The sequence below is a fragment of the Gopherus flavomarginatus genome, chromosome 2, assembly GCF_025201925.1.
Source record: "Gopherus flavomarginatus isolate rGopFla2 chromosome 2, rGopFla2.mat.asm, whole genome shotgun sequence".
In the NCBI taxonomy this organism is placed as follows: Eukaryota; Metazoa; Chordata; order Testudines; family Testudinidae; genus Gopherus; species Gopherus flavomarginatus.
Window position 1 is genome coordinate 5,155,009 of NC_066618.1, and position 25,083 is coordinate 5,180,091.

Sequence of the window (25,083 nt, forward strand, 5' to 3'; positions counted from 1 at the left end):
TGTGCTTGACACAGGGATCAACCCCCTGGTCAGTAGATAGGAAGAACCATGACAAAGCTCAACCCCACGGAAGCATCAGAGGATGCTTGGTTATCTTCAGTAGCTGTAATATCTTTTTATCAAGTCCAAATGTGCAAACGTCATCCTCCATGCAACTGTCTCCTGCTCGATCATTCCTTCCAACAATGTCATTGCTCAGTCGAGGCAAGAGCCTGAGCCATCCGCCTTTTTGGGAACTCTTTGTAATTCAGCTTCATTCTGCAACTGCACTGAAAGCAAAAATCCTTCTGCTTCTGGTGATACTATGGAGACTGATGCAATCGCCTTTCTGGAAGAATAGGGAACAACTTAAACCTTCAGTGCTCCCCTGTGATATACAACTATATTGTGCTGAGCAAGAAATCCCCAGGCAGCCTTGTGACAAAGGGAAGATTTCCCCTTTCAGAACTAGGAAAGCCAATATTCTGGCAGACTTGTTATTGCCAAATCACAGCCCTGAAGAACTTGCTCTCAAATTGTAGAAAGCCCTTCAGGATCTAGAATCTCATAGTTAGTCTGTGTTGGACTCATCATCTCATTTATCCTCCACTTCAATCAGAGCTGTAAGCCCAGTCAGGGACACACTCTATTTCGCAGTTCAACCAGAAAGATGCATGTGGAAACTTTTTGCCTTTTGGTCTTTCTTGCAGTCTGAGGGGCAGGTTCTGAAAGAAGCCACATATATCAACAAATCGTTGTCATTCCTTGAGCAAGCGATCATTGCATTGGCTGATCGTAAGAGAGACCATGTCCCCTTCCGGCAGAGCAAGCTCACCCATGCCCTTAAAGATTCATTAGGTAAGGACCTGGAATCGGAACAGAGGGACAAGAAAATATCTTGGGTTTCAGTTCTCATGGGGAGATGACGCCACGACCAAACACGCTCAGTCTATCTGATGCCTTGTCTACACAGTGATTTCATACATGGCCAGCCAGAGTGTGAATCTACAGTGCACTAGCTTGCTGTGACTAACACACTAACAGTTCCACAGTGCACTTTGACCTCCTATCATTTCAAACAAGCTAAACCAAGGCAAAGTGATTTCCAGATCACTCAACATCTCAATGATGCGCACCCACGTCAAACAGCAGTATGTCAAAGCACACTACTGAACTTACAGTGTGCTGTAGCGTTGTCCATATGGCCAGTTAGTGCGCGGCATGATAGATTCATGCCCTGGCTGGCCATGCACTAAATCACTGTGGAGACAAGCCCTCGGTTAATAGTCTAACATGAAAAATTAGCAGTGGTTTCTGTTTTTCTTACCCTAATGAAACATCAGGCATATGTACACACAAGCCTCACACTGATCAAGCGAGTAGAAACTTTACTAAATTTTTCTCAGCTGAGAATACTTTAAAAACACACCACAGTTGTTTCAAAGTTCTGATCCTGCAGGTGCTATCAACTCTCATTGAATCCTGCAGGAGTTGAGGATGATCAGGACCTGGGCAAACATGACAAATGAAAAAATTGTATTACATCTGGAATCTGTAGGACAGGTATCCACTTTAACAACACTGTGTGACACGGTCTGAATAGAGAAAGTAACTGAAGACAGGCTGTAGATGTCAGCAGTAAGGAACTGAAATCATACAAATTTAGGTTGGAATTTCAAAGCTGTCAGCATTGGCCCAATCCTGCTCCTCCCTCTGATTTCATTGGATTAAAGGCCAACACTGAGCACTTTTAAAATCCTATCTTTCAGCTTTTACTCCACTCTAACCATTTACAGTTTGCATTGCCGCATACTTCACACTAACTCAGAAGGCTGGAGCCAGAACATTGGCTATTCCCTTAACTCATTCCATACCACCATGCTTATGAACATTATCTTTCATGGTCACTACTGATAACCCTTCCTGTTTCCTTGGAGGAAAAATTACAAACTAGCTATGTTCATTGTAGTCGTGCTGTGTCTTTCATTCTTTACTCACTACAGAATGTAAAATTCTCCAGGAAGGAACCTAACACAGAGGAAGTCACATTCCTCCCCCTTGCTGCCTTTTTCAGGGGGAAACTGCAATACAGTCCTGGTGGCAAATATCTATGGTGAAGCTGCTCAGATAGAGGAGACTGTAAGTAGAGAAACAATGAGGAGTCCTTGTGGCACCTTAGAGACTGACAAATTGATTTGGGCATAAGCTTTCATGGACTAGAACCTACTTCATCAGATGCATGCAGTCAAAAATACGGTAGCAGGTGTGTGTGTGTGTGTATATATATACACACACACACACACACACACACACACACACACACACACACACACACACACACACACACACACACACACACACACACACACACACACACACACACACACACACACACACACACAATACATGAAAAGATGGGAGTTGCCTTACCAAGTAGGGAGTCAGTTTTTGCTACCACTCTGAAACCTGTAAGTGGAGAGAGTTCCTTCAGAAATGATGTCCTTCATTTAAAGATATTTCGGTCCTGTCTGCGCTACAGTCAGAATCATGCTAGCAATAACCATGATTAAATTGTAGCATGCACAGCACTGTAGTTTGAGGTCCAAGGAAGTATCATGTCGAAGTCAACAAAATCACTTGACATTGCATCAAATGCAGCATGGTGGGAACTATATGGGGCTGGTTTTTCCAGTCTGCTAAAGCCACTTTGTGGCCACATAAGCCATCGAGGATGCTAATCTCCCAAGAGGAAAATGAGACTCGCCCAGATAAATACTCAAGGCCAAATTCAGCCTGGATCTAAGCATGCATAGTTTCATTACGTGTTATTGTTATTTGTACCTTTCCAACAATGGGTGTGGAACTGTACAGCACACAGTGAAGTCAATAGTTATACTTAAGGCCCTGTGATAATCTGAGATCTTTTTTTGAAAATGCCCAGTAGTGCCACGCATGAAGTGTTGATTTTCATAGAATATGCCTGGCAACCGAGTCCCTTGTGAAGTGCTGCAATTTTTCCAATGGTGTGGAGGCAGAAGTGTGCATCTCTGCACGCCAGTCTTGTGCTCAGTGCAACTGATAGTGTGCAGCAGCATCACATTGGAAGAGCAGTGGGGTGCGGGGGCATGTGAGGCACAGTAGCCGGCGCTGCCACCACTTGAAACAAAAGCAGCTGTGGCCTCAGTGGGGAGGAAGAAATGGGCATTTGTGCTCTGGTCTTATGCTCAGTATGGTGCCTGGCACATGTCAATGTCATGTCAGAGCAGCTGCTGGGGGGACGTGGCAGCTGGTTTTATGTGATGCACAGTAGCCAGTGTGGCCACTGCTTGGAACATGCCCTACAAGCCACACACAGCACAAGTCTGGCATGCACGGATGCCTGCTTTCACCTCCCCACTGAGGTCGCAGTTATTCATGTTCCAAATGGCAGTGGCGCTGGCTACTGTGCCTCACATAAAGCTGGCTGCCACGTCCCCCCGAACTGCTGCTCCAATGGGACGCTGCCACCCACTGTGAGCCACACAATGCACAAGACCAGCACGCAGATGCCTGCTTCCATCTCCCCACTGATGGAAAAATCACATTAATGGGCTAATTTTGTGATTTCCGCTCAGTCTGTGAAATTGTGATTTCCATAGGGCCTTAACTATCCCACTCTACGCCAGGGCTGAATTTGGTCCTTGGTAGCAACTACACAAACAATTTGCTATGTTAGTACCAGCAATAACCTCCTCATGGTGAGATCACTTAGGCTTTGGAATAATTCTCCACAGGAAGTTGGTGGTAGCCTCATTGCTGGAGTCATTTAAAATTGGGCCGAACAAAACACTACCGTTTACCAGGGAAGGAGTTAACTAGCAGACGTTTTTGAAACTAAATGACCTGTCATACAATTTTCTCTGCTATTGGGCATCATTATTGTTATTTATTACTTGTGCTGTGGTGACACCTAGAGGCCCCAGTCCCATTGTACACACACATAACAGAAAGGACAGTCCCCACCCCAAAGAATTTACCATCTAGAGTCATCATCTAAAGATGAATAATCATCTAGAAGCAACCGGGCACTAGAAGACCTACTCCCGGAATAAGGATAGTGTAGAATGGTGGTCTACAATGATACAGCTTTTCCATATCTAGCTTCTGGGATCTTATAGTATTAAAATAGCAAAGGTTTTTGAGTCTGGTCTGGTGACCCAAACTCGCGTCCTGATTCATAGGCAAACTGTAATGTTTTTCAGCTGTCCTCTCTCCGTTTTGCTACCAGAATGAAATGGGTCACAACGGAGCCAGCCATCAATGAGAAATACGACCCAGAGGTATGTATATTTTTGAGGGGAAATGGAAGGAAGGAGGTTCTTTTTCTCACATCCAGGAAAAATTAAGACAACACTTCCCAAGCTTCGTCATCATGTGTATCACTGCTTAACAGAGAAACTCTCTCATGGACACCTTCCCTCCCACTGCGAGGATCATCTCCAGTCCTATCTGAGACCCTGCAGACCACCTCCTTTCCCACGGCTGGTCACACAACATCCCTGCAACAACTACAGCAATTATTTACATGGAAAAGTAACGTTAGAAAAATAATTGATATCTTTTAGCTTCTTTTAATGCACTTTAAAATAGGAGGAGACTTGGCATTTTGTGTCCAACTAGTTCTCAAACCACCAGCAAGTGCTTCTATGGACCACACTATGGGAACCACTGCTGCACAACGCACATGGCAGGAGAAAACCTTGCTGTACTGTACTGTCCGATTTCACGTGTCTGTGTACAGTAGGTGGAAGCAGAGAACCATGTAGTGCAGCTTCCGCCAAGAGTTTTCAGACGAGGCTGTGGACTGTGCAACAAACAGTCTTTTCCCCTTCAGCTCCCTTTCTTTTGCTGTGTGATGAACTGAGTGGAAACAAACTGAAATGTATTTAATGAGACTATTACATGTGGATGCTAAGTGGGAGCTTTGCAAAGGCACAAAGGGCAGTTTGGCAATTAATTCCCACTGAGTTTCAATGGGAATTGCCCCCTCAATAGCCAAAGCTTTAAAATAGTCCAGATTAGGGAGACATGCAGGTTTCAAGTATGCTGTGTGAATCCGCTAGCATAATGCATTCCTGTTAAAGTCAGTGGCGAAACTGGCATTGCCTTCAGTGAAAGCAGCACTGGGGCTCTGTGCCTTCTGTTTTCAAAATAATGCCATGTAATCCAGAAAGACCCCGGTATGGGGGCATCAGATCGGCGAAGCACTGACTAGATAAACAGGTGACTTTCCCTTCGAAAGCTTAATGTGACTTTACAGAGGGTGGCTCCAAGACACAGCAAACGAGGCTGCTGGAAGCTGTATTAAGGCCAAGTGATTTCCAGATCACTCACTCACCATTTCAGTGATGTAAGCCCAGCAGTGAATTCTCTGGGAGCTGCTACACAGCTGAGATTTTATTCAGCAGCCGTAGGTTTAGTTTGACGTCTACATTTGTGGGGGACAGCTCCAGTCAAGCCAATGGGGAGGCAAATTCCATGCCTGCCTTAGGCTTGGGGCAACGCCTCCCCAGCCCCCCACCAAACTACACACATGCCAGCAGCCAATCTGAAGTGGCTTTGGACAGTTCTTTCTCTAGTAGCACTTGGTCACTTGGCATCTTTTTGTTTTCCTGCTAGCGGATGGTCAAGAATCTGGAGAAGGAGATTATTCTTCTGAAGCAGGAACTAGCCATGCATGACAGCTTGGTAAGGAACAGGCTGCAGCCGTTAATTGCTGCCTGTGCTTTCTCTCTAAGCCATCTTGCTGGGGATCTTAGTGGGTGCTTTATCTTGATTTTAATTTATCTCTAGGATCAGTTATATCCATGCTTGTCAAGCTTTTGCTTTCCCACTGTGTCCCTGTGGAGTCCTTTGAGTTTAGACAGAGTTCTGAGGGATCCCCACCAGTTTTCCCTCTTGTTAATTTCCCATTCCACAAGGTTCCATGTCATAGTCATTAACCCACAGAGTCCTGGATGCCAGACAGCATAGCCTTTCAAAACCCATCAGTACCTGTCCTTAATTTGCTCAGAAGGGAGAGGCAGGGAGTGCACCACTCCCAGCCAACTCCAGAGTCTAGTGCCCAGCCAGTCTACAGGATGAGAAAAAAAGAATTAAACCTGCCATGACAAGGCAGAGCACAGCCAGGTGACCGTCAGGCTAGCATTTGCCCAGCTCATTGTAAATTGTTGCAGTTCAGCTGTTCACCTTTTCATCCCTAGGTCAACCGCTGTCTGGTGAATTATGACCCTCTGAATGAAATCCAGATAGCAGAGATTAACTCTCAAGTCCGCAGGTACCTAGAAGGAGCCACAGACGATATTGATGTGAGTAGCTACCTAACTGGCAGGGGCTTGTACAAATTGTTCAGCTGGTTATATTTGGCTGGATGCCAGGCTCTTTCAGCTAGAGGGAATGAAATCAGTTTGTGGAGGAAATGAATTTAGAATTAAAGGTGGCACTAACTTTTTGAACACTTCCCTGGTATTTACAGGAAAACTCTGGACACCTGCCTTCTCCTCTCATTCTTTTCTCCCCTTAAGTGAGTAGGAAGCTCTAGGAGGCTTCCACCTGACCTCAAACTCAGTGGGATGGTCTGCTTTGAACTTCCTTAAAAAGACAGTGTCAGAATTCTCCATCTGGGTAAAACCATGTCATAAGAACATAAGAGCAACCACACTGGGTCAGACCATCTAGCTCAGTACCCTGTCTTCCAACAGTGGCCAATGCCAGGTGCCCCAGAGGAAATGAACAGAACAGGTAATCATCAAGTGATCCATCCCCATCATCCACTCCCAGTTTCTGGCAAAGAGATGTGTTCCCAAAGTATTGTTCAAAAAGTGTTCCACCTTTTCTGGGAGAGGGGAACTTCTGGGGCACTACAGTCCCGTCTCTCTACTCTTTGCTTTTCTCCCATCCTCAAAGGTCCCAGATAATTTTCCTGCAGCTGATGGGGGTTGAGGAGAGTTGGCTTTTGTGGAATCCAGTGAATCTTTTAGGGTTAGGGATGGTCAGTCTAAGTAGGAGCAGGGAAGGACTAAGGAGTTTCTCATAGGGAAACATGTCCTTAATGGGGTCATGGAATCTTTTAGCAGGAAGGATGCATCTCTGGGAGTGGGGAGAATGTATTTCAAGACTTCCTAGAGAGGAAGGATGGTCCAGTGGTTAGACCACTCGCCTTGGACTTGGGAGATCTAAGTCCCAGACTCTATGTATGACCCCATGTAAGTGCCTTAAGCCCAGATCCGCAAAGGCATTTAAGCTCCTAACTTCTATTGATTGATCTGGGCCTTAGTCTGTACAATGGGGATAATAGCACTGCATTAAAGCTTGTGAGGGGCTCAGATACTCTGGCGCTGGGAACCAGATACGTACTTTAGATAGACTTAGCAGTGTGTGAGTGATGAGAGAGCAGCATGGCCTGCCTCCTGCGTAATGTTGTGTGTTACACTTTGGCTGATAATTGGCTAACAGTTCCTGACCTCTGGGGTCGTACAGGATACCTACACAGCTGGCACCTGCCTCAGCCTATTGGATAGACTCCTCTGTTCTTAAAGCCCACTCAAGAAGCATGAACAATGAGTGATGGTCATAGCCACATGGGGTCTGATTTTCCCGGTACAGGATTCAAGGGTTGAGTTATCTGTATCCTAAGGCTAGAGAATAGGGCCCTGGGATTCTAAGTATATGAACCAGCCTTATAAAGCAAGTTTTTTAAACATTGCACAGTGAATGTGACCACAGTGAATGTGACCTATCTCCCATTATATCTTCAATGTATGTATCTCTTCCTCAGATAATGAACATCAGGCAAATCCAAGAGGTATTTAACCAGTTCAAAGTGATTTTAAGGTAAGATATTGTAGCCAGGGTGTGTGCATTGGATAAGATTTAGAAACTCTCCACCAAGCAAGTGTCTGTCTGTGACAGCACAGCACGGTGTCATGACACCGCTGGTGATGTCATAGAATATGCAGAGAATAAGTTGTAGTTGTGAGACACTCAGCCCAACTCCTGATGGCTCGGTCAGGGGGAAGCTGCTGCTGGCTAACCCAGTGGCACCTATAGATCATGAGGCTGGTCTTTGGATGATGGGCTCCATGAGTTGGTTAAGTGTGCTCTGGTGTCTGATCAGGAGGGGTCAGATGCTACAGTTACAAAAGTAACATGATGTCACTGCAGGAAGATTTGGGCTTTGAGGAGGGAAGTGGCAAGTCTGTGGTATGTCACCGGGTGAGCATTCCTGTTCCACAGGAATCCAGACTGGTCCAGATCCATGTGTTGGTGTTTTGCATGGATTTTGTGCCTCAGGGAATCCTTTTATGGGGCTAAAATAAAGCATGAAGATCAGGTCTTATGGTGGTTCCACCCTCCAGGGATAAACTACTGTGGAGTCGTGTTATTTGGGCCATAAAAAAGGCTCCCTAAAGTATTTCAAAAGCTAGTGAAATGTATGCGTGTCTTAATAGAGGAGATTTCCAGGCCTAAGGGACAGCGTGGGAAAAGGGTGGGAAGAAGAAAATAGGAGGTCCGAACAGGTGCATGAAGGAGAGCGGCTTAGGAAGAATGCAGGAAGCAGGAAGGGGAGTAGGAGGAAAGGAGTGCAGAGGTAGACATAGGGGTGATATTAGACACTGCTTTCTTTTGAAGTAAGACACATTTACAAGTTTGGGGCTGTATGAAATTTTCTCTTGAGCACAATGAAAAGGGTGGTTATCTCTCCCCAGCCAACAGGAACAGGAAGTGGAAGCCAGACTACGAAACAAATACACCCTGATAGACAAAAGTGACTTTGCAGCCATTACTGCTGCTCAGAAGGTAGGGCTCTGGGACTTGACCTTCTGCCTCAAATTCTTCCTACGCTACTTGAGAGGAACCATTTAAATCCAAGGCCCTGAGCTACCATGGTGATGGGGATGACAGAAGAACAGAGCTGCTACAAGTCAGTAGAGCTGCACCAGTTAAGCAGATTTCGGTGCTGAACGGGCCATTTAGCCATGCTGTTGAGTCACTGACAGAAATCAGATTTTACTTATGAAATCCTCTTGCAAACTCCTCCTTCGTTGAATGAAGATAACCCAGAGTGTGTCATTCTCTGATATTATTAGTGATACCATGATTACAGTGAGATTTCTGGTATTTGTGAGGTGTCAGAATGAAGCATTCTAGGATACCATCAAAGAAACAGAAAATACAGTAGGATTTAATAAAGGCGTGAGGACAAAATTTTAAACGTTAGTTTAAACCTATTTCTGTGACGTAAGTCCGTACTTTCTCCAAACCTAGTTAGTGGGAACACTCAGCACATGAATCTGAAAATAATTCCAAGGGCTTTTTTGCTTCTCAGTTCACCTTTAAGATGATTTTTTCCGCCAAAATGCCATGAGGTGAATCTGGACTTAGATTAAGGAATTAGACAGACTTACCCCTCTGAGCAGAGTATTTAGTTCTCACAAGCTGGACATCGGCAGGGCTAATACTTCTGTATTCACATCTTCAGCCTCCTCTGTTTTCAGGCAGGCCTGGTTGATGCAGAGGGCCATCTAGTGGGGGAAGTGGATGGACAGGGCTTTGGGATTGGAGTTGTTCCTTTATCCAAACCCGGCGGGAAGAAAGTTAAAGCCAGGAAAGCCAAAGAGCAGCTTAGGTGAGTTGACATATAAAACAGCTGTTCCCTCTCCTTTAGTCAGGTGTCTTTCTCCATTCATGAAAATCTTCCCTATGGCAGTGACATAACAAGGGATTTATGGGCTGCTTTGCACCTACAGGGGTGAGTAGCTGCCCAAGGGAGAAGGCTGTGGAGAAACAGCCCCAATAGCCTTCGTGATATTCTGTGTTTGTTTCAATGGGGAGGTCCTGGCCTACTAGGATTGGTGTTGATACATGGTTGTGGCCTGATCACAAAGACGATGGGCAGTGGGTGAAGCTTCCCCTAGGGGAGGCTAGACCCTGCCCCACCCCTTCTGGCCAAGGCTGCGTCCCCACTTGCTGCTCTCAGCCCCTCCCCACAATGGCCATGGCTAGGGTGAGTGCGAAGGGGGCTGAGAGCTCCACCCTGGCCGGAGTTCCAGGCCCTGAGCCTCTTCCCCATTCTACCTCTTCTGCCCAGGGCCCCACCATAATCTGACCCCCTTCCCCCCAGGCCCTGCCCCCATTCCACCCTCACTCCGCCTCTTCCCCCCAGGCCCTGCCCCCACTCGCTCCTTCCCTCAAGCTGCCTGAAGACCAGAAAAGCTCTGTGCCCCTGCCACGGCCCCAGGGCCACAACAGGGAGTGAGAGCGCCTCTTGCCCTGTGGCTGTGGCAGGAGATTTTTCTGGGGGCCTCAAATCCACTGCTGCCCCACTGGTAGCATGAGATTTGGGCCTCCATTACATACCGCCCATGACAAAGACCAAACCTGCCCCTCAGAATGCATCTTTGCACAGTCAGTGTCAGACTCAAATCCGTTTGGTTTTGTGAAAGTCTGGTATTTGCAGGATTTACTGCAAACGACTTCTCATGTTTATTACAAGTGGCACCGAAGGACAAACCAAGAATGGGGCCCCACTGTGCTAGGTGCTGTACAGACTCAGAGTAGTAGATAGTCCCTCCCCCAGGCAGGCACAGAATGGGGAAGGGATAGAACACACCAGCAGAGTGACCAATGTGATGGCAGCACATGGCATGTTAGTGGCATGGTTTTGTTGTTGGGTGGGTTTAGTTAGAAGGTGATCAGCAAAATGGGAAGGGAAGGGGGTGAGAGGGACAAGGGAGGGGAAGCAGAGAGTAAGAGGAGCAGATGTGGAGTGAACCTGAGCTAAAGAGACTAGAGGGAGGGTTGGTGCAAACAGCCCATCAGCACAGGGCAGAGAAGGTCCAGTCAGAACAGTAAAACGTTCTCTGAATGTCCAGAGGCCCCTGTTCTGGCTGCTTCTGCTCCTGCTGGCTGGAGTCTCGGGCTGGTTTCTCCTTGCAGTTGTTCCCCAAGACCACATGGGGGAAGGAGGCACCACCTCAGTCCTAGTACCCCTGAGTGGGGAGCATCTCCCCTGCACGTTTTTGGGTCCAGGAGGGGTGCTGGGGTGTGCTGCCCTGGTTGATGCTAGAGTGCTTCCCCGCACTAACATGCAGCGTCCATTGTCATCTCTTTCATCTCACACTGGGTGTCCCTTGCTGAACAAACTCACGGAGGCCAGTTTAAGGAGACTCTTCACTCCTCTTCCTTAAACTGGACTGGGGGCTAAGCCAGGTCTTCTGGACTCTGCTACGGGGCTCCCTTGAGGGTAGATGGGTGTCCAGTGCCTGCTGCTTGCTCCAAGCAGACACTTGTATATTCAGTCTCTTAATGTGCCCTAGCCAGGCCCGTGTAACCTGTGCATGCGAATGGACTTCTTGAGAACCTTCACAAGAAGTTGATCCTGCGTGTGCTGCTATTCCTACAGATTTTATATTCAGAGAGGTCCCTCTAGGTTTGCAAGTAGGGAGCTGTGACAATAGAGACAATGGCTCCTGGCCCACTGAAGTTGGCAGAACTTTCACTGTTAACTTCAGAGGAGAAGGCTCAGACCTCCAGTTCTTGAATCAGAACTGGTTTCTGCAGTGTAGTTTTACTATCAGTATTTTGTCATATGCCGGAAATTAACCATCTCTTTCCTCTTAGCCCCACTACCAGGAAGGAAGGATTAGGAAGCCCTGTTTTGGGGAAAGATCTGGATTCTGTTTCCCCATCAAGGAGTCAGCTGGTAAGTTCCACAAAGGATTTGGATGTGAAGGAGGGACTACTACGGGAGCAGGATGCAGCTAGTATTGAAACACATCGCTCAGAGTCAGTGCCCAAGGAGGAGTCCCACCGACCGAGGTAACCTTTCTCCTTAATGAGGCACTTTCCATTTGCAAAGCTAAACAGGTGGGGTCATCCAGGCTGCAAAGCCAGACAGAGTGCCCAGTCGCTGAGCTGGGTCTGAGGAGGCTTGGTCTGTGATGGGGACAGGGGGACAGGGCCAAGGCTGAGGAAATAGTTCCGTTTAGCAAAAGGGATGCGGGTGTTAGCTGTCCTCACTCCATGGTATTTTGGCCTAGGTTTCCTGCTCTCACACCTTGCTGTTTGCAGTGGTGCTGTAATGGGGCACCATGCACATACATGGGGAGTGGCTTGTGTGTGCATTTCAGTGCAGTAATACATCATTGTGGTGTGTCTCCTGGTTTTGGTTCTCTTGGATTTGGCATTCCTGTCACTTGCCACCTGGGAATTGACATTCCATCCCCGCTTTGGATCCAGCTCCCACTAGCTTCAAAGTGAGCTGCAGGGTAAATTCCAGCCATTGCACCCAGCATCCACCCTGTTTCTGCTCTCTGCTGTTGAAAACACGTCCCTGCTGCCAGCAAAGGAAGCAGTCCCCTTGGACATGTTTTTCAGTAAGCGGTAGCAGCCCTAACATTTTGTTCTGAACTACTAAAATGTGACCATTGCTCAGTAACAGAGCTGATGCTGCTTTGGGGCTTTAGATTCACAAACGCTTAACACACATTAACTAATTAAGCCTCACATCCCCCTTGTGAGGTAAGGCTGTATTATCACCATTCTCATGATGGGGATATGAAGGCATCTGTCTAGCTGTGTCGCAATTTCTAGGGGATCAATACAGGGTAGGCTCCTTTAAGGTAAGAGATAAATAACTTGCCCCTGTCAGAAGAGTTCTCTGAAGGTGAACCATTATTTCCATGGATTCACACTCCTCACCCCTCTTGTAGGTTCGCCCAAGGGCATGGCTCCCTAGAGGAGACCGTGGGAGGTTAGCCCAAGGGCGTGGCTCCCTAGCGGAGACGGTGGGAGGTTAACCGAAGATGTAGATCCATAAAAAATACCAGCACAATCTTAGATCTTTGCTGACCACTTTCTGGTTCTCCTCCCCTGGGTTCCCAGACTGGCCTCAGAGGCAATAAGACTCAGAAGTTTGGATCCATAAGATCCAACATTCTGGGATGATTCAACTGAGACAGCTGCTAGGGAACTTTGCTTCTGCATAAGTAACCCTTCTTGGTGTGGTCGGGCTTGTCTACACTTAAAAGGCTACGCCTTTGCAGCTGCACTGCTGCAGTGTGTCAGTGAAGACGCTGTGTGTGCCAATGGGAGGGCTTCTGCCGTCAGCGAAGGTATGCCACCTTTGCAAGAGGTGGTAGCTATTCGACAGGAGAGGCCATCCCACTGACATAACACCATCTCCACTGGGAGTTAGGTAGGTGTAACTGCGGCGCTCAAGGGTGTGGAAGAGCGATGGAGTCATACCAGCATAAATTGCTTGTATAGGCCAAGCCATCCCGGGAGAGAAGGAGGCCTGAAGGTTAGCACAGTGAGCGCACCGTGAGGCTGCAAGTTCAATAGGTTCTGAAAGTGCCCCTGAGGTGTAATTTGCAGACACTGATTATCAGTCCACTCAGGTGCAATAAGTAACCCTGAAGCTGGAGCAACTGACCCTTCCTGTATTTTCTCCTTCTTTGAACCTTGGTGCAGTTCCCCTCCCTCTAAGCTGGTGGCATTTGAGGAGTTTAAAAACGAGCGAGGGAGTGAGATCAACCGGATCTTTAAGGAGAACAAAGCCATCCTCAGCGACAGGAAGAAGAAAGCGAGCGAGATCACCCGCAGACTGAATCTAATAAAACAGGAGATGGACATCACCAAAGAGGCCCTCGGGGCCCAGAAGAAGGAGAGGGAGGAGCAGGGTAAGTGGCATACAGAATGGATCGGACAACACAGATCTGAGAAGGGAGAGCTTGTTTCATTTCTCTGAGCTGTAACTGTTGGAACACGTTACAGGACACCACTGCTGTGCCACAGGCTGGAGTGGCAGCCAGAGGGGTCTGTGCTGTACCTCTGCATCCTGGCCTTGGGTTCAGCAGCCAAATCCACTGCCTCATCTCCTTGCACTTCAACCACACGGAGCCCAGTCACTCAGGCTTTCTGCAGCCGAAGTGAGTTTCAGCCAGACTGAATACAAAGATATAAGGTCTAATTCTCCACATGGACTTCAGCGGAGTTATGCTGGCATAAAATCGGTGTAATGAAATGGAGAATTAGGCCAATTCACTGTAAAACCTATTAGATGCAGGGTAGACATCATTCTATTTGATTTGATGGGTCTGGCTCAGTCCCTGACATATGAAACACCACGCTCCCCGTTTGCGTGAGAATGCCTCAGGCGTTAAACGCTCTAAAACAAAACAAATGGAAAGAAGACTCGAAACGGCACCAAATTCTAAGAGTCGTCAATTCTTTCAGGCCCTGATCCTGCAGCTTCTTGCTCGTATGTGTACTGCTACACCTGCACACTGTCATGCAGGTTCCTAGAGTCAGAGATTCTAAGTCCAGCAGAGACCACTGTGATCATCTAGTCTGACCTCCTGTATAATACAGGCCAGAGAACGTCCCCAAAACAATTCCTGGAGCAGAGCTTTTAGAAAAACATCCAATTTTGATTTAAAAATTGTCAGCGATGGAGAATCCACTATGACCCTTGGTAAATTGTTCCAACAGTTAATGACTCTCGTCATTAAAAATATACACCTTATTTCCAGTCTCAGTTTGTCTAGCTTCAGCTTCCAGCCATTGGATCATTATACCTCTCTCTGCTAGATTGAAGAGCTCATTATTAAGTATTTGTTTCCCATGTAGCTACTGACAGACTAATCAAGTCAACCCTTAACCTTCTCTTTGTTAAGCTAACTAGATTGAACTCCTTGAGTCTATCACTATCAGGCATGTTTTCTAATCCTTTAATCATTCTCATGGCTCTTCTCTGAACCCCCTGAATTTATCAACGTCCTTCTTGAATTGTGGACACCAGAACTGGACACGGGATTCCACCAGCAATGAGACCACTGATTTTTGCCCAATCATTATAGCAACTTTTTTACCAGGAGCATCTTCATGTAGGGTCCAGTTCTGCAAAGTGCTTAGCTCTCTTGGCTAGCTAATGAGCAAACTCTGCTCCTGTTGAAGTCAGAATGAAGTGAGGGTGTTTAGAACCTCCTAAGATCAGTCCCTTAGTTTAGTGACTTGGGTCTTTACTCTTGTATTTCATATCTACAAACTGGTGGGTTTATTCTGGAAGCTGGAAATCACTAAAGTAACATAATCAGAGGCAAACATTAGAGAGACAACTGCAAACTCTCCAGATGCAAAGGCAAGACAGGAAGAGTAGTAAAAGGCCAATATGGCTCCATCAGGAGCTCTTTAATGACCTGACAATCAAAAAGGAATCTCACAAAAAGTGGAAACATGGACAAATTGGTAAGGAGGAGCACAGAAGAATAGCACAAGCATGTAGAGGGGAAATCAGAAAGGCTAAGTTACAAATGAGTTACACTTAGCAAGGAACGTAAAAGAAAATAAGTTATTTAAATACATTAGGAGGAAGAGAAAGAGGAAGGAAAGTGCAGGTCCACTACCTAGCAGGGAAGGAATACAAATAACTGATGACATCAAAGCAGCAAAGAATCCTGTGGCACCTTATAGACTAACAGACGTTTTGGAGCATGAGCTTTCGTGGGTGAATACCCACTTCCTCAGATGACATCAAGAAACCTGAGGTGTTTAATGTCTGTTTTGCTTGTTTTTACTAAAAAGGTTAATGGGACCAGATACTCAACACAATATAAACAAGGGGGAAGGAACACAAGCCAAACTAGGAAAAGAAAAGTTTAAAGAATAGTTAGATCAGTTAGATGTGTTCAGGTCAGCAGGGCCTGATGAAATTCATCCTAGGGTACTTAAGGAAGTAGCTGAAGCAGTCTGAACAGTCAGTGATTATCTTTGGGAACCCCTGGGGGACAGGTGAGGTCCCAGAGGACTGGAGAAGGGCAAACATAGTACAGTAAAAGCTGTGTTATCCGGCACTTTGTCAAGCTGTATTAACCAGCATTTCTGATATGTCCCAGTACAAATCTTTGGTCTAGTAACTGGGACTGGTATACTGCCCAGGAGGTTATTTTCTGCACTCTACTTTTCTGTAAAAGAGGAAGAAGACAAGCAAGCAAGCTGATATCAAGGATTTATTCAAAAAAGCAGCTTCCAGGGGGTGTCATTGGGCTGACTCTGTAATGACCCTATCTCCTGTACCGTCTACATCTACAATAATTGCTGTTGATAATGATGACCCTGAGGCACTGCAAGATCCTGAAGTGCCTTCTGAATCATCAAAGAAAGATTAAAGTATGTTCAGTATAGTTTTAGTATTAACTGTATTTTTAGTCATCTGGGTGTACACCATGCGCTGCCCATAGTGATATGTAGTGTCATAAAATAACCTGCCGTAGAGAAAACTTTACCTGTATACACCTAAGTGCTTTGAGAAACCAACCACTCTGCAGTGCAGTACGACTACTGGATTGGTGAGTACCTGTAAATTATTTTGTACTTTATTCATGTTATCGTGTTCTAATTCTTTGAAAATTGGTTCCATTGGTAAGTATAACCAAAATTTTTGATTAACCGGCACCCCCCATTTCCCCAACATGCCAGATAACAAAGTTTTTACTGTATCTATCTTTAAAAAGGGGAACAAATTGGACCCAGACAATTATGGAACAGTCAGCCTAACTTTGATACCTGGAAAGATACTGGAATAAATTAAACAATCAGTTTGTAAGCACCTACATAGATGATAGAGTTATAAGATTAGCCAGCATGGATTTGTCAAGAACAAATCATGCCAAGCCAATCTAATTTCCTTCGTTGACAGGATTACTGATCTAGTGGCTGGGGGGAAAGCAGTAGATACGATGTGTATTTTGATTTTAGTAAGACTTTTGACAGAGTCCCACATGACAGTCTCAAAAGCAAATTAGGGAAATGTGGTCTAGATGAAATTACTGAAAGGTGGGTGCACAACTGGTTGAAAGATCCTAAGCAAAGAGTAGTTATCAGTGGTTTGCTGTCAGACTGGGAAGGCATCTCTAGTGGGGTCCCGCAGTGGTCAGTCCTGAGTCTGGTACTATTCAATATTTTCATGAATGACTTGGATAATGGAGTGGAGAGTATACTTATAAAAATTTGCAGATGACACTAAACTGGGAGGGGTTGCAGCACTTTGGAAGACAGGCTTAGAATTCAAAACAGCCTTGACAAATCAGAGAATTAATCTGAAATCAACAAGATGAAATTCAGTAAAGATAATTGTATTTAAGAAGAAAAAAATCAAATTGACAGCCAAAATGGGGACTAACTGGCTGGGCAATAGTACTGCAGAAAAGGATCTGGGGGTTATAGTGGGTCACAAATTGAACATGAATCAACAATGTGATGCAGTTGTGAAAAAGGCTGATCTCATTCTGGGGTGTATTAACAGGAGTGTCGTATGTAAGACACGGGAGGTAATTGTCCTGCTCTACTCAGCATTGGTGAGGCCTCAGCTGGAGTACTGTGTCCAATTGTGGGTACCACACTTTTGGAAAGATGTGGACAAATTGGAAAGAGTCCATAGGAGAGCCACAAAAATGGTAAAAGGTTTAAAAAAATCCAACCTATGAGGAAAGGTTAAAAAAAACTGGGCATGTTTAGTTTGAGGGGGGACCTGATAACTGTCTTCAACTATATTAAGGGCTGTTATAAAGAGTGTGGTGATCAGTTGTTCTCCATGGCCACTGAAGGCAGGACAAGAAGCAATGGGTTTAATCTGCAGCAAGGGAGATTTAGGTTAGATATTAGGAAAAAAATTCTAACAATAAAGATAGTTAAATTCTGGGCTAAGCTTCTAAGGGAGGTTGTGGAATCCCCATCATTGGTGGTTTTTAAGAACTGGTTGGACAACCGCCTGTCAGAGATGATTTCGATTTATTTGGTCGTGTCTCAGCTCAGCGGACTGGACTTGATGACCTCTCGAGGTCCCTTCCAACCTGACATTTCTAGGATTCCATGGAACTATGAGCAAGGAGAGGTTTTCAATGTGGGAGGTAGCTGGATGCTAACGGTCTCTGGGGGGTGACTAGTTTATCTCCCATGTCTTGCCTTAACAGGCCAGTCCTGCTCTCAGTGACATCAGTGAGAGTTCTGCAATAGGAACAATGAGTGCAATCCCTAAGTGATACCTTCACACAGTCTGTCTTGCAAGAGTTATCAAGGCAACCCAATCGGCCCACTCTTAGTCATGTACCTCTTGGATTAGGGAGGTATCATAGAAGATTAGGGTTGGAAGAGGAACTGTGATCTCAGCTAGTTCAGTAACCACTCCATCCCCATGCCACTGGGAGTAGAACAGTGTATCTAAGGAAATGTCAGTTGTGTGGTCAACCTCCATGTATGATCCCTGTTCTTTGGCACTCTCCTTCCACTCGTGAGAACCTGTCATGTCCTTCTCACCTTGCAGGGGAGTATGTGAATGAGGAAGGACAGATCATAATTGACGAGGAGGAATTTTTACTGGTCATGAAACTTAAGGATCTGAAGAAACAGTACAGGTCTGATTTCGATGAACTGCGGGACCTGAAAGCAGAAGTCCAATACTGTCAGCATCTGGTGGATCAGTGCCGCAACAGACTAATCTCAGGTACTCATGTTGCTGGCCAGAGGTTTGGAAATGGCACGCACTTTTGCTGGTGCGTTCGATCACACTCAGATCTCTAAGCCCTGCACTGTGCTCACAGAACAGGTGGGCATATTTTTAAATGAAATAATTTGTCCCTGCAGAATTGGAAGCCTCTAAAATTCACGGACCCTTGAGTCCCAGGGACTCTTGAGTCCCAGTGACCCTGTAATGTGATTTTGTTAATCACCATTGCAGCTCATATTCTATAAGTGTTACCCAATTTCTAAGGAGGCACGTAGCTCCTACTGATTCTGTCCTCCCATGTTAACACAGTTACTTCTGGATCAGATGCCAAGATGCCACTAGTAATAATTGAATTCAGCGAGACCAGGATTTCACCCCTCATTTTGTTTGACACAGAGACTTGTGGTGCAGCACATCACTGGGCCAAGGCTTGAACGAGGTGCTCCAGTTTTTGCACCTTTCCGAAGCCCGTAAGAGCTCAGTGCGCCTCAAGTCCCAGTGTTGCAGGATGGGGCCCTGTGTCTGCGGGCTTTGGGCCATACATTTTAGCATGGGTCCCTCCCCATTCGGATAACACTTGTTTCTGGTATGAGTTAACTTGGGCAGATATGCAGCACCCCATCCCAGGCACCCAGTTTGGGCCTGGTTCTATACTTGGGTCCTGGATTTGACCCAGTATTTCTGATGACATTAGATGTATCCATATCAAAGTCCTCAGCATTTGGAAGCTGCTCCGTTTTCTACAAACATGCCAGGGCACAAGCTTGCATCTCTCAGGAGCAGCCCACACGGAAACAAATGCCTTGTGTTATTCAGGTACGTGCACATGGGACCAATTCCTAACCATTGGCTCAAGCGGGATCAGGATTTGGCCCATATTTGGAGCAGCTGATGTGCAAACAATGGTGTGACCATTCGTACGAACACACTTGGTGTTTTCATGGAATGCAGAGGTGACTTGTTTGGACCCGGGTATAAAGTCGGTGGTGTTATAGACATGTCAGTAGTGCCCAGGAAAAGCAGGGCTCCATGTTTGGCTTTCTTCATTCTTCCATGCTTTCCAGGACATAAAACAAACGCAGGACATTCCTGGGGGATTACTGTGCTTCTCAGGGCTTAATTCCCTCGGATTAGGCCCTAAAGCAGAGCATGCCAGAGGAACGAGGCTTTAGAGACGTGTGCCAGGAAAATGCATATTATATTAGTAATAAGAACACAGGTTCCAGCAACGCTGCTCTGCCTCTTGTGCATTCTCAGTTACTATTATGGGATGGCAAGGGGCTATGATGCTCGTTTAGCACTGGAGGCGAAGTCTGACCAAAAATGTGCTGACTGCTTAAAATTGCTTCTTCCAAGTTTCCAAATGTCAGACTGAAAACTGTTTTCATCTTTAGCAGTATAGGAAGAGCAACCTCTAGAGGCCACTCAGATTGTTCTGATCCGCACGTTCCCTATGGCTCTTGCAGGGGGCAGAGACTGTTTAGTGCCTGCTTCCTATTTAAAGGTGGAGGAGTATGACCAGCCCCTAAACAGAATATTTCAACTGATTGCGCCACTCGGGTCACCAACTATGGTACAGATTTAGATTGCTGTGGAGGTGCATGTCTAGTCATTGTGCAGCACGCCAGGAAAAATGCAAACCTGACCCCCTTTGTTACCACAGCCCTGGTTATTGTCACCCCCCCACCCCCCTTGTCTTACAGAATTTGAAATCTGGTACAATGAGTCCTTCCTTATCCCTGAGGATGTGCAGGAAGCGATAAAGCCTGGAGGCAACATCAGACCTGGAATGATTCCCATGAACAGAGTCCTGTGTCTGGTGAGCTGTGTTGGGGAGTCCTGCTTTCCTCCCTGCTTGACAGCGGTGTGTCATCTGTCGTCACAGGCATGACCAGTGCTTGGGGGAGGAGGGAGGTTTGCAGCTCTGGCCCTTTTGGGGGTCAGTGAGGTGTAGCACTGGAACGTCAGCCAGGAGAAGCAGACGGCAGCTCCTGGCACGTGTCTTGTTTTTATGGTATTGTTTTCTTTTATTCATGGTCACATGAACAAACCATCTATTGATCCAAGGGCATGACCATCCACTTGATGTCAACAACCAGGCACGTGGTCAAGAAGGCACAGGGAGTGACTGAGGGTTGGTTCTAGTCTCTATCATTAACTAAATTAAGAACATAAGAACAGCCATACCGGGTCAGACCAAAGGTCCATCTAGCCCAGTATCCTGTCTTCTGACTGTGGCCAATGCCAGGTGCCCCAGAGGGAATGAACAGAACAGGGAATCATCACATGATCCATCCCCTGTCGCCCATTCCCAGCTTCTGCCAAACAGACGCTCAGGACACCATCCCTGCCCATCCTGGCTAATAGCCATTGATGGACCTATCTTCCATGAACTTATCCAGTTCTTTTTTGAACCCTGTTAGTGCCTTGGCCTTCACAACATCCTCTGGCAAAGAGTTCCGCAGGTTGACGGTGCTGCATGAAGAAATATTCCCTTTTATATGTTTTAAACTTGCTGCCTATTAATTTCATTTGGTGACCCCTAGTTCTTGAATTGTCATGTCTCCACCTATTGGCCACTGCCACTTAGCCAGACTGCTGCAGAGAGATGCAATCCCTGAACTTTTCTCCTGCCTGAATATGGGCAGTTCTCCTAACAGTTCTCATTCTCCAACCCTTTTCTCATTAATATTGCTCTCCTCTGAACACACTCTCCATGCTTCTTCTTTTTTTAAATGTGAGATTCAAAACTATAATGCTGTTTGACATTGACCTGGGGCCACCAATCCCAGAGAAGCTCAAAACACTTCTCATTCTATAGCCATACGGAACCACTGAAATGCAGCTACCTCTGGGGTATACCATGACAGCTGAGACCCAAATAGTATTGAGAAGGGTGGAGTTAGTTTGTATTACATATTTGCATTATCCCTGCTTAATCCTGCAGATCCTGACCATAGCAAGGGGATCTGGCAGGTTTATTTTTTTAGAAGAAAAATTGAAAAGGAATGATTTTACCACCAAATGTTCCCTTATTTGGAATATAAAGCTCAGAGTTAAGCATTACCTCCCAAACTGCTCTAGAAAGACACATTAGAGGGTTTTTCAAGGGCAATCATGGTAAGTGCCTTCCCTCCCTATTGAATTACTCCATCTCCAGAGTATAAAGAGCAGGTATTAAGTGAGGGCAAATGAAGCAGGTTTGTTCTTAAAGTTATCGTTGAACTACAGACAAATACTTATACAAGGATCATGGTAGATTTAAAAAAAAAAAAAAAAGGAGTTAACTCTGTCCAGAACAGCCCAAAGGGGATAAACACTCAGAGTGAATGCACCTATTGAAGTCAATGGCAAAACTCCCATGATGCCAATGGGACTAGATTTCACTGTTCACATAGACGAGAAGACACATCAAAAGTAACTTCTATTAGAAGTAACGTAACCCTGTCTAGTTCTAGGACTATTCAGAAGTTGGACCAACCTCACCTCACCTAGTCTTGGTTCACCAGGAAGACAGTCTCTGGGCTTTTTTCCCAACACCTCTTAAAGGAGAAAACCAGCTAAGGTCATGCAGCCTAGACTCGGCAGTTCAGATGTCCTGGCTTCTCCTGTGCTGTTTACCATCTCAGAAGGTCCAGTCCACCAAACACCTCCTTAGAGTGTGTTTTCTAGCTCTGGGCTCCCAACTTTGAATCACAACCTTTCCCCACACAGGCTTCCTGAGTGGTTTCCAACCCTGGACTACTTGTCCTCCTTACGAGTCGGGCCCAAAAGGTGCGGAAAATGTGCCTCGCAGCTCCCTCTGACTTTTGATACTACAGGTTTACATCACAAGGTTGTCCCTGTTAATGCAACCCAGTGCAGCAGTTGCTTTGCATTGCGTTATTCTTTTCTATTCAGCAAGCCCCAGCTCTGGCTCTGTGGGAGCACCACCCAGGCCTGGGCCCTTTGGTTTATAGTGGTGTATTTGATCGTGTCGTCCTACTTTGAAACATTTTGCATTTGTCTGTATTGAATTTTAATTTAATGATTCCATGCCATTGCTCCAGTGCCCTGGAGCACCCCCTTCTGGGCAAGCATGCTTCTGCAGCACCCTATGTGCCTGTGTTTCCCCACAAATTAGGGTTTCCAAATTTGGATTACATCAGGATTATCAGCATTTATGCCCAATCCAAGTTTCTTTATTGGTACAGTGTCACCTTATCCCTCCCCCAAACAGGAGGATTTACCTTGTTCTAAAAGCCAGCATCCACGGACAACAGCAGTCTCTCCTCCTTACAATTCTCCCCATTCACCCATTCTCAGGGCTTGCTCCCTAGAGACCAGCTTCACCCCTAGCTCAGGAGTCAAACTATCTTTTAATATTATAGGTTCTGCCACCTTTTCCTTTTCCCTTTCCCAGCTGGAGCCCAGGACTCCAGGTGCCTTTTACCAGGCCCAAACACTCTCCTTACCCTTCTGCTGGAGGTTTCAGCAAGCAGCCCCTCACCCCTGCTGCTGTGTCCCTCTTGATAAGGCCGAGGTGCTTTCCATTTAGCCCAGTTGGGCAGCTGGTAATCAGTCACAGGTGCACTGGCCTCTCCCACTCCCTTTTAAAGGGCCAGTCACCCTCTGACATTCATACTGTAGATTTAAGCCCATTCTCCACCCAATTTCTGACCCTTCCCATTTTTATATTGTTCATGAACTTTACTCACGTTCTCCAAGCCGTTCATGAAAAGACAAAATATATTCCTGAGTGATCACGTGAGACCTGACCCCAATGCACTCCCAATCATTGTCAGATTTGGGTATCCTTCGAACGCACATTTCTCTTCAGTGTCCTCATGCCCTGCGTGCTGGCGTGCTGGACAAGGCGAGTTTCAAAGGTGGGCATTAAAGGAGAGGGCTGTTCGGATAAACGCAGCGGTGGGTGTCTGTCCAGCAGCTCCAGTTGAGTCAAAGCCCACCAGGCACGTGTGGCATTAGACTTTAGACTCTGCAGATTAGTCCTTTTTCTGCTCCAAGACGCCCCACGCCGTTCTTCTGGCCTGCAGCGGAGAACAGGGTGTCCTGGATGTAGCTAGCAATAGAGCGCAACTGTGAGAAGAGTTGCTCCTTGCCTACACCTGCTGGTGTGGCTGGCCAATAGAGAAATGACAGAACCGCCTGTCAGAGACTGCTCAGGGTTCCTTGTATATCCCAGGCACTGAAAGGGGAAGGGCTTTCATCTCCAGTCCATGTCTTTCTAGCCTCTTATGTGGCCCCCAAGATCATACTGTCCGAGTGCAGCATCACAGGAGACTAACTTCCATTCATGTGAAGAGCCTAGATTGCCCTTCATTGATGAGAGAATCAGCTCTTCCATTTGCAGTCGCAGATATCTCTGCAGCCTCCTGTGTAATCCCTCATTGTTCATATAGGGTTGGCATTATGGGGCGCATTCACCAGCAGAGCGTCCCCTCAGGTCAGGACACAGCACTGCAGGGACTTTTCCCACTCTGTCGCCCCCCTCCCCCCCTTTGTCAGCTGATCTGTTTCTGCAGTTATCTGTTCAGCCCTCTGGACAGTTCACAGGTAAAGCTCAATCCCATTCCAGGGTAACAAAAGTCTAACCAAAGAATCAAATTAAATGTCCAAACAATGATTCTTCTGCCCCTCTTAGGTTATGTTGCATTTCCCCTCCTCGCAGGCCCTGCAGCGTTCCTTCTCTGCTCCCGAGGCGGAGCACGGCCTCCCAGGGCATTCTCCCCAGAGGCCCTGCGTCTTAGCAGGTTTCCCCTCCCCGGGACATCCCTGATTCTCCCAACCCCGATCTCAGGGCTTCCCTGGGGTTCCGATCACTGGGTCTCTGACTGCGTTTCCTTGGGCCTTTTAGTTCTGGGGCCCAGGTGTTCACCCTGCTAACACCTGACCCCTTAGTCCCACCCCCTCAGGCCCGGATGCAGTTAGCTGCTGCACAGGTGGGGCTGGCCCTAATCCCCCTCCAAAGGGCCAGTCACCCTGTGACAGCTGGGATCTCGCCTTCTCTTCCTCCCAGGATGAAGATGAGCAGGAGCGGTTTGACCGGCTGCAGGGGGAAGTGCTGCCAGCCTGTCCAGATTCCACCTCTTTCTACAATGCCAAAATGAAGACTGATCAGAAGGTAGCGTGAGTCGGTGCCGGGCTAGTAGTGCAAACCTGTCCCAGGATTTTCTGTTGGGAGTAAACGCCCCCTGTGTGCAGGATGGGGCATTGGCAATACCCTCTGAAACGGCCCCGGTTCAGTTATCCAGCACAAGGAGCTGTTTGCAGCCCGTTCACCGCTCCCTCTCCCACCTCGGGTGCTGGCGCTTGGTGGTCATACACTCCAGGCTGAACTCTGAATTTCTGCCCGTCACCTCCGCTGATGACTCTAAGGGCCAGAGCCTCAGCCAGTGTAAATGGCTGTGACGACAGTGGCGCTACACTTATTTACCGCAGCTGAGGATTCGGCCACTGTGGCTTGGTCTCTAGTGCTCTGGCTCTGCTATGAGGCAGTCTCATAATAATGAGACGCTCGGGACTTCCCCTTCCATGCCTGGCAGGGGATGGGAGCACCT

The 25,083-nt window shown here is 46.8% G+C and overlaps 1 protein-coding gene across 5 annotated transcripts in view; it reads left to right on the forward strand.

The window, feature by feature from the left end:
- The window catches only part of KIF9 (kinesin family member 9), a 37,890-nt gene that overhangs the window by 9,661 nt on the left and 3,146 nt on the right, over positions 1-25,083 (forward strand). Inside the window, exons 8-20 of one of the 5 annotated variants that reach the window (XM_050942494.1) lie at positions 690-837; positions 2,054-2,118; positions 4,221-4,298; positions 5,638-5,706; positions 6,222-6,326; positions 7,796-7,851; positions 8,727-8,817; positions 9,516-9,646; positions 11,641-11,838; positions 13,492-13,700; positions 18,341-18,520; positions 20,227-20,342; positions 24,543-24,647. In XM_050942494.1, coding sequence (XP_050798451.1) covers positions 690-837; positions 2,054-2,118; positions 4,221-4,298; positions 5,638-5,706; positions 6,222-6,326; positions 7,796-7,851; positions 8,727-8,817; positions 9,516-9,646; positions 11,641-11,838; positions 13,492-13,700; positions 18,341-18,520; positions 20,227-20,342; positions 24,543-24,647 — 1,551 coding nt within the window. Of the gene's footprint in view, positions 1-689; positions 838-1,982; positions 2,119-4,220; positions 4,299-5,637; positions 5,707-6,221; positions 6,327-7,795; positions 7,852-8,726; positions 8,818-9,515; positions 9,647-11,640; positions 11,839-13,491; positions 13,701-18,340; positions 18,521-20,226; positions 20,343-24,542; positions 24,648-25,083 lie in introns of those variants that run through there. The other 4 variants (XM_050942493.1, XM_050942495.1, XR_007772828.1 and 1 more) reach the window with 4 other exon arrangements.